This window comes from Maniola jurtina, chromosome 10 (assembly GCF_905333055.1).
Source record: "Maniola jurtina chromosome 10, ilManJurt1.1, whole genome shotgun sequence".
NCBI lineage: Eukaryota > Metazoa > Arthropoda > Insecta > Lepidoptera > Nymphalidae > Maniola > Maniola jurtina.
Window position 1 is genome coordinate 5791669 of NC_060038.1, and position 12152 is coordinate 5803820.

Here is a 12152-nt window from a genome sequence, read left to right on the forward strand (position 1 = left end):
AATTTCAAAACGCTACCTAAGTCATCTACGGTTCGCAGACGACATCGCCCTTTTTGCAGAAAATAGTAACAACCTTGAAAAAATGATACAATCCTTAGATACAGAAAGTAAAAAAGTCGGTCTTCATATGAATACAAATAAAACTAAAATTATGACTAACAGTTACCACAAACAAATATATCTAAACAACACAGAAATCGAATACGTAAATTCCTACATATACTTGGGAAAGCAAGTCTCATTTAGCGAATTAAATACAGAAGAAGAAGTAGATAGAAGAATTACATTAAGTTGGAACAAATACTGGGCGCAAAAAGAGATTATGAAAGGAGACTACAGTATGCATATAAAAAGAATTATAATGGATACATGCATACTCCCTACGCTAACTTACGCCAGTCAAACCTGGGTCTACACCAACAAAATTAAGCAGAAGGTAGCCGTTTGCCAAAGAGCTATGGAGAGAAGCATTTTAAAGTTACGCAGGCTGCATAAAGTCACAAACAAAAATATAAGAAAAAAGACGAAACTGACCGATGCATTGCAACGAGCATTACAGTTGAAATGGAGATGGACAGGACACCTTGCTAGAACGACTGATCAAAGATGGACATTCACAACTACAACATGGCCTGGTCCTGCAGGAAAAAGACGAGTGGGAAGACCAAGGTCACGCTGGTGTGACGATTTAGTACCCATAGCGGGTAAAAACTGGATAAAAAATGCAAAGGATAGAGTTAAATGGCAGAAACTGGGGGAGGCCTATACCCAATGAGGGATCCTTATCGATAAAATAAATGTATATAGACTAACACTAGCATATTGTACTAACATTAATTAGGTTAAGAAACTAAATTGTAATAGTTAAGATTATACATAAGGAAAAATTTGTAAGATAAGGAATAAATAAAGGCTTAATAATAATAATAAAAAAATATAAATTAGTTCCACGAGTTTCCCGCAATATGGCGAGGTATTTTATTTTTCTGGTCATGCCTACTATTAAATTCTACTACTTATTTGTTATTAGATTTAATACTTCTCAGTAAGTAACCGGTCAAAAGAAATGTTTTAACATTAACTAGAAGAACACTTTGCTAGATGGTAATTAGTAATTAGATCCGCTTACCTATATCCAATAATCTCCCGAAGGGGGACATTAAAGCCGGAACCAATTAAGAATAATAATGAATAATTAATAGTTTCTTTCCTTTTATCATTAGGTACTACAACCAAATAGAAAACAGTATCCAACCTAATTCACCTGCTACAAGGTCTATTCATCTACCACTCTCGTTGTACCACAAACAAACTGGTGCGGATGTACGAGGTCCCGAGTTCGATTCCCGGGTCGGGCCAAAAATGTTTAGGTGTTGGATTTTTCTCTTGAGGAATTCTCTGTACTAGGCCGAAATTAAGACTTGGCTGTCTTTCACTCGCCTGCTTCAGTGAGTAGGTACCTACGTAGGTACAGGCTACAGTCGTCAGATCTGCACCTGATATCTCTCCGGTCGTATCGTATTTCCGTCCGATGGCTTTGAGAGTTAAAAAATTAAGAGTACATATACCTGGTCGCACGGAGGTTGCAATTCGGTCGGGATGACATTACTTGCATTCCTACTACAAATACAGAGCAAAATTTTGAAAACATTTGGAATAAAAATTTGATCGTATAATATCAAGAACATTTTTTAAGGATTTAAGTCCCCATTTGAAGTGCAGAATTAGCCCAGTCCAGGTACAGACGGATAACGAAGCCTCTCCTCTGTGCCTCTTGTATGCAGCTCAACTTCACTGCATTTCAATAAAAAAACTATGTCTAATAACATTTTCTGTTCAACACAAAAGTAACCTTACAACTTACATCATAAAGCTCGAATTTCAATAAACAAAAATGTGGATGGCTTTAAATAAGTTTTATTCTGTGGATGCTGCATTTCGCCTGCGTCCGTCCATCTAGTGGATACAGTGAAGTACCACTGCACTTGAGTATAGTGTAGGTTGAAAATTTTCTAGTTGCTTTTAATTTAAAAAATTATACACCACAAACCAAATAATGATATGCACGTGTCGGGTGCAATTTCAGGATATGTCAATGTGCTTCGTTTTATCCTATCCTTCCTACTAATATTATAAACGCGAAAGTTTGTACGTATGGATGGATGTATGGATGTTTGTTACTCTTTCACGCAAAAACTACTGAACGGATTTGGCTGGAATGGAGATAGATTAAACCCTGGATTAACACCTTAGAAAGGCTAGATACTCTTTAGAGGCTCGCTCTTTTTACGGTAGAGACTCTATAAGTACTTTTTGGGGACCTAGTGGCGCGGTGGTAAGCGGTGGTCTTATAGGTGTTCTGGATTCAATTCTCGGTATGGGCAATTTATGAATATATAATTTTTAAAATACCTCTGATCTTGTCTGATAGGAGGCTACGGCCGTAGTTAATCACCATCATACCGCCAAAGCCATGCCGCCAAGCGATTTAGCGTTATATTAACTTTTCTTTTCCAAGTTATCCCACTTCCATCTTTAGACTGCATCATTACTTGCCACCAGGTGAGCTCGCAGCATAACTGGTATCGGAATTTAAAAAAAATGTACCTACTCATGTTACGGTAGGCGATGTGTTCAGCCTTAGTTAAAGTACTAGGAAGTGGAATATCTATACATCAGTCTCGTTAACAATGCTTGCTATTCATTCTTTTCCGACTCAAATCAAGGTCTAAACGGGATTGTTGCAAATGTAAAGTGGAAGAGGTCAAGTTTTAAAATTCCGCACACAAAAGATACGCTGCACCATTCCGCTCGGTATTCAAATGCAGATCCAAATGAAATGCCCGGCTATTGTTGTCACTTTCAGCATTTGTGCAAAGCTTCGTACCTACCTGCTATAAATTTTATTTTCCGTGTCTTTTTAACCGTGCTTTTTTGACGACCTCCCCGGTACAGTGGTGAGTGCTGTGGTTTTATAAGTAGGAAGTTCCGGGTTGGATTCCTGGCACGGGCAATTTAGGAAGTTAGAATTTAAGAAGTTTAAATTGTCTCAGATCTGGTCTGGGCTATATTTACATATAGTATAACAGTTTGTTTTATATTTATAAAAAAGCAACTGTTGAGTTTCTTGCCGGCTCTTCTCAGTAGAACTGCTTTCCGAACCGGTGGTAGAGTCTTGATATATCATAAGCGGCACATGCTGTTCTTCGTAAAATAAATAAATAAATTTCAAAATTATTTCATTTTCTAACGGCAGATCTGAGTCTCCAAGCAATATAACGTTCCGGTACGATGCCGTACAGAAACAGACAAAGGGTATGGGTTTAAAAGGTAAGCCATGATACCCCTTCCAAGTTAGTCCGTTTTCATCTTAGATCATCACTTAAGTACCACCAGATTGTGCCCCCATTAGTATCGAACTCATCCGAGGCCCTTTTTCACAAGGGCTCAACTGGGGCAGTAGGACCAGTGAAAAAGAACCCCGGATGGGTTTGAAACTAGTCGGGCTTACTTCGACTAAACACGTGAGTAAAGCCGTAATCATCCGTATTTATAACTAGCCGATACCCGCGACTTGGCCCGGTGGATTTAGGTTTCCCGTGGAAACTCTTTGATTTTCCGGAATAAAAAGTAGCGTATGTGCTAATCCAGGATATTATCTATCTTCATTACAAATTTCAGCCAAATCCGTCATGTAGTTTTTGCGTGAAGGAGTTACAAACATACACACATACATACCCACAAACTTTCGCCTTTATAATATACTTGTGATTAGTGTGACGGAAATCACTCACGATAGTTAAATGTTAAAAAAGAATGATATTTAAATAAATAAATAAATAAATAAATCTTTATTATCTGAACAGAACATTATTTACAGACTTTGGTGTGAAGCCCTGCCTCCTGATGAAGTGAAAACTGTGTTTCAGGAGGCAGTGTCTTCCCATAATATAGTGTACAGCACAATATTATATAACCACTTATAATAATTAAATTAAGTTTAAATTGAAAACACGTAATTAAAGGGATACTTAATATTTAAAGATAGATAGTTACAATTCTAAGAGATTTGTGTAGTGTGTGTGTGTGTGTGTGTGTGTGTGTGTGTGTGTGTGTGTGTGTGTGTGTGCGAGTTTGAGTGCGTTTGCGCGTGAAAAGAAATATAAAATATAATAATTACATTTATTTAATTTGTTAATCCTTTTTGCAGAATAATTTCTCGACATTCTCATAGTCGTATTTCTTCAGCCATGTTTTGACATAGCTTTTTAAGTCTCTATTCGTCATATCTTTCAATGTTCTTTTTTTTAGTAGGTTATATAAGAAGGGTGCAAGAAAGTCGTACTGTCTACGCGCTAAACTACTCTTGACTGCAGGTACAGGGCATCTGTCGATTCTCCTTGTACTCGCAGGTAGGAGTGGAACCGCTTCACTGTGATATCTGCGCAGAGTCTGGTAGATAAAGAGTTTTCTTACCGAGAGTACGTCGCAATCTTCATATAATCTTGTAGTTGGAAAGATAAACGGATAAAACTTAATGACTTTGAGCAAGGCGCGTTGAGCCCGCTCAACCTCAAGATTATGCGTTTTAGCAGCTCCACCCCAGGCACAGATGCAGTAGCTGAGGACACATTCGCCAAGGGATTTATAAAGCTTGATTAACATATCCGTACTACATACTGCGCGTAGGGTTTTAAAAATGTAAATAAGTCTTCTAATACGCATACTAGTGTTAGCTATGTGTGGAACCCAAGTCATATTATCATCTATTGTAACGCCAAGGTGTTTAACTGTATTCGCTGGCGTTAAGGAATCACAGTTACACATAAATCCATCATCTTGATTGCACGGGTAACAATGCGCTCTTATTCTAAAATCATTTGGCGGTCGTCCACTTTTGGTTTTGCTGAAGCAAAGATACTTGGTTTTGTTGGTATTAAGAGAAAGAAGACTATGTTCTAACCACGAAATTATTTTACTTAGGCCTATTTCTGCATTTACTTTAACCTCATCCCATGTGGAACCGTGGAATAAGAGAACTGTGTCATCAGCAAACATTATGACATCAGCATTATTGATTCGTATATTGCATAGTTCGTTTATATAAGCTAAGAAAAGTGTAGGGCCTAAGGTGCTACCTTGAGGGACTCCGTATGAGCAGGTATACGTATCACTTAAGCATCCTTCAACTCTTAATTGCTGGGTTCTATTAGAGAGATAGTCGGAAAACCATTTCTGTGCCAATCCTCTTATTCCACAGTTTTCTAGACGAGCCAATAATATTGGGATGGAAACTGTGTCAAAAGCTTTTTGCAAATCCAGAAATACTCCTACAGCCTTTTTATTTCGATCTAAGTGTTGAGTGATCAGTGAAGTTAATTTTAATACAGCGTCTTCCGTAGATTTCTTGGCGCGAAATCCGAATTGGTTATTAGATAATATTTGGTTCTTTTCTAAGAACGATTTTAGACGTTTGTTAACAAGTTTTTCAAGTATCTTTGCAACAACAGGTAAGAGCGAAATGGGTCTATAGTTAGATGGCAATTGTTTGTCACCAGTCTTAAAAATAGGAGTCACAATAGCTTTTTTAAACAATTCGGGAACAACTCCGGTAGTAAAGCTCTGATTACATATGTAGACTATGGGGTCAGCAACAAAATCGGCACAAAATTTTATTAAATTAACAGTTATGCTGTCCCAGCCTGGTGCACTATTGCTTTTGAGACTCGATATTATGTTTTTAACTTCAGAGGAATCTGTTAAGTATAATGAGAAGGAATCACACGGGGAATTCGCTAGATTGACAGCCTTGCTTGCTAAGTCATACTGTGTTGTTTTTATATTTTTAAGAATCGTGCAAGCTAGATCATTTCCGACAGATGTAAAGTATTTATTTACTTCATTAAGAGATTCTACAGGTTCACCTGGTTTAATTTTGAGTAATGGACCTGAGGACTTTTTGTTGTTACTATAGCATAGTTCTTTGACAATATTCCAAGTTTTTGAGATATTACCATTACTGCTTGCTAATTGTGTTTTATAGTAGTTATTTTTTAATGATTTTAAAATTCTATTACATATATTTCTATAACTTATGTATTTTGTTTTTAACTCGACATTATTTGGGGAACGCTTATGTTGTATGTACAATCTGTTTCTTTTTCGTATGCACTGAACAACACTGACTGTAATCCAGGGTTTAAGGGGTAGCTTCTTCTTAGGCGTTTTCTTAATTATTGTATTTTTATCAATTAATTCTTGTAATTTAGTAACAAAATTTTCTGTAATGGAATTTACCTCAGTTAGTGAATAGAGCTCATCCCAGGACTGTGTCGACAAGCACTCTCTAATAGCATTTTTATTCATGATGACTACGTTATTTTGTGTGCTCTTTTTGTGAATTTTAATGTTGGAGAGGTACAAAAGTATGGGCGAGTGGTCAGTTAACTGCTCAAATACTAGGGTTTGCCACCTACCTGTTGTTTTAACCATGAAGTGATCTATGGAAGTATTTATCCTAGTCGGTAGATTGATACCTTGTTCAAGACCATAAGAAGCCATTAAGTTTAGGTACTCAGAAGACAAACCTTTTATATTACTAGGCAGTATATCTATGTTCACGTCACCTGTGAGGATAATGTTTTGTTTCAACTTTAAATTATTAATAATACTGTCTAGAGAGTTTAAATAATTAGTTGGGTTAGAAAAACAGGGAGGGCGGTATGTACATATAATAGAATATAAATTACTCACTTCAAGCACTAAGCAGTTACCGTCTAAGATAGTTGGTTCATATGCACTTACCTCAAGATTATGCCTAACATATGCAACAATCCCGTCGTTTTGGTTGATACTATTTTTTGTATAAAATAAATTATAATTATTAATTAGATAATATAATAATAATAGATATAATTTAAAATAATAACTTTGCATCTAAATACAAATATTTCAGAATATTTACCAGCCACCCCTATTTTTGCGAAAACCCCTACTTCAATTTCCTTATATTGGTAAACTAAAATGAATCAGCCAAGTTTAAATAGGGTTTATATACAACATGCGACGCGACGTATCGACATAACGTATGAGGTCACACTAGGGAGTTTTCCTTTCATAAGCGTATTGAACGCGATAAACTCACAATGGTTGGCATAAATATTGCTTGAGTTATAGCCCCGAAGATAGGTGTTCAGGGGCGGTTTATCGACCTCCCAGGCAGTTATTACTCTTTTTAAGGTTCCGTACCACAAATGGAAAAAAGGACTACTTACAGGACCACTTCGTCTGTCTGTCGTGTTTATGAAGACCCGTCAAGGGAATCAAACCCTATAGGGTACTTCCTGTTGACCTAGAATCATGAAATTTGGCAAGTAGGTAGGTCTTATAGCACAAATAAAGGAAAAAATCAGTAAACCGTGAATTTGTGGTTACATAATAGTTTTTGATTTATCGAACAAAATGTCGAAAAAAATACCCGAGTACGGAATCCTCGGTGCGTGAGCCTGACTCGCACTTGGCCGGTTTTTTCTTATTTTATCATTAAATTACGCGCCGACCTAAGAACTCTTGTAAATCGATTAAACATGTAATAGTATAAAGTAATACGACAATGTAAAACATAGAAATCATAGCATTCCCAGCAAAGATTGCTCGAATGCAATCTCGACGACAGTTTTATAAAAGGAAAAATCGCATTTCAAATAAGACTATGGCTGTGGCCTATCCAACGTCTCGCGAACGTGTAGAACATCGGATACGTACACGATGAGCCGCCGTAGACTGAGGGTTATCAAGATGGAGCCAATATTACAATGCAATGTTGGCTTGTAAAATGGTTATCAGATTTATGGTATGTACCTATTTCAATTTTTGAAGGCGAACAGTCAGTATGCGGCGCGCCTTTCCGTGACATAATAGTAGATTGTATCATAAGGGAGCAAAATAATATTTTTACGGTGAGGGCGCTTTTTCGAATCCAGAGCGAAGTGAGGGATTGTAGAGTAGAATCCTGAGCGTAGCGAGGGATTCAAAGTACTTCGCCCGAGCCAAAAACATTTTGCGCCCGAGTGATACATTCTACTTTTCATCACCCTCTATGAGAAAATTAAAGGCGCCTCATATTTTATTGTAATATTATTATTTAATAAAACATAGAGTAACAACTAAATTGAGTATTATCATAGTATTATTATTAAATAAAGATATATTATATTGTGTGTTCGTAACATTTTGTTATCATGTTCTCAGTGTCGTCTGAGAACAAAAAACAATACTCTCACAATCACACTCATCAATAGACGCTTATCACATGTTCTATAGAGATAATAGTTAATACCTACTTATATTTTGTTACTTCCAAAATGAAAGTCAGCGCCCTAAATATAGTTACGTATTTTAAGCTGATAATATTAGATATATTGGAGTCGAGGGCGCTTGAATAGAATAGAGATTTTTTTTTAAATAAGCCATTGTTGTGTGCAAATGAATCGTCAAAATAATTTACCACTGGTTCAGGGTTCAGAATGTCGTTCCTTGACGTGGGTCCACATGAGACAGACCTCCATGCATTTTGTGTCCAATTTAAGAAACATAGTTTGACATTATATTATTATCCGCGTTGTTATTTATTACTAGCATATTCTGTCCTAATCTTATGCCCGCGCTCTAGTGTTTGGGGTTCTAGTAGATCAACTACATAGACATACCATAATATTATATTATCAACTATGATCAAAGTTAGAACAATTTGAGTCTAGTAAGCGTTATGCTTTTTAGTTTTAAACTGTAAAAATTTTCCTCTTTACCGGTTCAGCACATCGAAGATTTATGGGTTTTAGCATCATGTAACCAAAAGCAAAAAATATTGTTCATAAAACTATAATAATTATTATTTATGTGATAGTATTGAAAGATTAACTTTGGCTTTACTTAGGAATATTCGATTACAATATTATGAAAGTATCTAATATAATATAATAATAATATAATAATCCATACTAATATTATAATTGCGAAAGTGTGTCTGTCTGTCTGTCTGCTACGTTTTCACGACCCAACCGCTGAACCGATTTTAATGAAATTTGGTACAGACTATACCACTGTACCACTATGATATACTATATACATATCCCGGAAAATCAAAAAGTTCCTATGGGATTTAAAAAACCAAAATCCACGCCAGCGAAGCTGCGGGCATCCTCTAGTAATCTGATATAATAATATTATGTGAATATAGAGGTATTGGGTAATAATTAATAACACAAAAATATATTTTAAAGAAAGTGACATTAATTGAGATAAGTAACTATAAATACACTGTACATTTTTAAGACGGGAACACGGCATTGGCTGGTACAAACGAAGCGTGGTGCCGTGGTCTAAACTCTAAATGGCTTGATCGAGAGTGTTCTTAGCTATAATCCAAGAAAACCTTCACTTGTCGGGGGTGTTATAAATTTTTAATTTAAACTTGTAACTCATAAAGTGAGTAAAATCTTCAGACCGCAAAGCCAGAGAGATCAATTTCTAAAAGTTCACCAATTTTTGGCATAAGTTTTAAAATGTATTTGCAAATGATCTTGTTTAAAACATAGCTAATTAAAATGTAAGGAAATTGTTCATTGATTGTATCAAATAAAAGGAGGTATAAACCTGCCATGAAACTTCTATAGAGTTTCCTTTCGAAGCTCGTAGTTGTTTATCAGGAGCATTTTCTCTGATATACGGCCTCAGTCCCCGCCCTCCACCTGTACCTTACTATGAACTTTAAAGGCTTGGACGTATAAAAAGAGTAAGCAAGACGGTATCAGCGGTACACCATAAGGAATATGTGTGATTTATTATCCAAGGAACTGTATGAAGAACTTCACATGCGGAGCGCTCCGGGGATGTGAAAACCGTAGTATAAAGTTTTTTATAAGTATTATAAATAGGATCTTTCCGTTACGCGTTGCATCTGCTCAAGCTTTAAAGTCCCACCTGGGCTCGCACCTTAGCTTCAGTTGTAGCTGAAACAAGATAACATCGTATTTTATGCTTCAAGAAGGCAATACTGGCTGGTGTAAGCTTCGTTTAATCTTATGAACCTTTTTCGAGGTTAATTACGTTAAAATCTACTCCCAACAATTCATTAAAAGATAAAGGTCTCTCGGATAACACTGGGAAATATTGAAAATATAAATATTTAATAGCTGAGTCAATTAAAAGGAATTCTCCTTTTCATTGACGCAGCTACATATTATATTGACTCAGCTGATGGCTGTTTTAAACGTACATTGGTACAATTTTTATCTATTTCTACGGGCTATCGTGGCTTAGACTGCATTATCACTTACTACTAGGTGAGATTGCAGTCAAGAGCATCTTGTATTGTCTGGTGGGAGGCTTCGGCCGCGGCTAGCTACCACCCTACTGACAAAGCCGTACGCACGAAACCAAAGGAGCATGGGCTTAATGAAAACTGCCATACCTCTTCCAGGTTAGCCCGCATCCATCACAGACTGCATCATGACTTACCACCAGGTGAGATTGCAGTCAAAAGCTAAATTACATGTGAATTTTTTTTTTAATGTACTCGTACCAGAATTAAAAAAAAAAACTTACGGCATTTATCCTCTGGTATGCAGGGTCCACCATCAGTAGTTCTAACGTAATTGTCAATACATTCACACGATGGCTTATAACAGTCCGCAGCGATCTGAGGACACGGAGGCGAATTCACAAGGTGGTCACATTTCTTGTAGCAAACTTCCAGTTCGCATTTGTAATACTTTTCGTTCGGGGGACAGTCTGAAATTAAAAGAAAATCGTTTGAATTCTACGCTGTACTGACTACCAAGGGTCGTGTGATATCTTCCTCTAATCACAATAGGCATATGGGTTAAATGGAAGCGATTTTCAAAACAACGCGGTGAGATCCCAGATCCTCCCGGCTACGGATTAAATTACCAGGACTGAATAACTTATGAGTGGTGATGTCAAGTTCGGAATGTAAGTCGATCGCCGCTCCAGATACAATTTTTTTTATTCGATTAAAAGTTAGCCCTTGACTGCCATCTCACTTGGTGGCAAGTCTTATGTAATAGCGGGTTACACATAATACTAAACTACATAATATAATAAAACACAATAAATGTTTATACCTTTGTCCGTTATAGATTTTGAAACCATCCTACCGATATCCTTCAAACCGGTTTCATTAGAAAGGCAATAATGCGAAGATGGTTTTAACTTTTAAGCCACTATAACAATGCATTAGGCACATTCTTTTTTTAGCGTAGTACGTACACATGTCAGGTATCCATTCTAAACTTTGGGTGCAATAAAAACTTTAAAAAAAAACTTACCAAAAGGTTTTCGGTCATCAGTCGGCGTCATAGAGACAGTAGACGCTAAAGATGCGAAAACGAAAACAACGAGCAACTTAGCAACCATGTTGATGATACGACGAACGTCTACTGGCCTTTAGTTGGTTCTATAAATTTTATCTCTTTATAAACCGGAATAATTTATATTTATCACTATATAAGTAAACGAAATTGATTTGTCTGTCTATAACTTCGAAATGGCTGTCTTTTTATGAGCAGTTATAAACTTAATCAAACATATTTTGCTTTTGTGTGTCCAAATCAAATCCTTACTAATATAATAAATGCGAAAATGTGTCTGTCCGTCTGTCTGTCTGCTAGCTTTTCACGGCCCATCAGTTCAACCGATTTCGACAGGGATAGCTTGCATCCCGAGCAAGAATATAGGCTATACTTTTTGGTCCTGGAAAATCTAAGAGGTTCCATGGGATTTCTACAAACCTAAATTAACGTGAATAAGTTGCGGGTCTATCTTCTAGTACAATATACAACTTCAGGCAGGTAAGTACAATATTATTGTATTTTTAAAAAAAGAAGACAAATTCGTACGCCACGAGTAGTTCTTGTGAAGCATACATGTACTTAGCGACACAGACTAGTGGCCGTTATAAAGGTGCGAGTGGAGGCATAAATCATTTTTATCGGACCTTTCGCTCGCACTTACAGGCCTTGAACCTGGAACTTGATGCTCTAGTGTTGTGTGTAACAGTAAAAAAAAAAAGGATTACAGGTTATAAAGAGCAAGGGAGCCCCAGCTGCCTGACATAGACGCAGGGTTTAAGG

The 12152-nt window shown here is 36.6% G+C and overlaps 1 protein-coding gene across 1 annotated transcript; it reads right to left on the reverse strand.

Annotated features, from left to right (window-relative positions):
* Positions 1-9274: 9274 nt before the first annotated feature.
* LOC123868802 lies at positions 9275-11499 on the reverse strand. The gene is made up of 3 exons (XM_045911411.1): positions 11349-11499; positions 10606-10791; positions 9275-10010 (listed from the first exon to the last, which is right to left on the reverse strand). Exons 1-3 carry the CDS (start codon positions 11434-11436, stop codon positions 9970-9972), a joined length of 315 nt encoding a protein of 104 aa, XP_045767367.1. The 5' UTR covers positions 11437-11499; the 3' UTR covers positions 9275-9969.
* Positions 11500-12152: the final 653 nt, after the last annotated feature.

Excerpts from the sequence above, each read along its gene's own strand:
- LOC123868802 (XM_045911411.1), bottom strand. The coding sequence starts at position 11,436 with ATGGTTGCTAAGTTGCTCGTTGTTTTCGTTTTCGCATCTTTAGCGTCT. Across the intron at positions 10,792-11,348 it reads TGATGACCGAAAACCTTTTG|ACTGTCCCCCGAACGAAAAG; the intron begins GTAAGTTTTTTT and ends TTTTAATTTCAG. Across the intron at positions 10,011-10,605 it reads CATACCAGAGGATAAATGCC|CTACAACTGAAGCTAAGGTG; the intron begins GTAAGTTTTTTT and ends ATCTTGTTTCAG.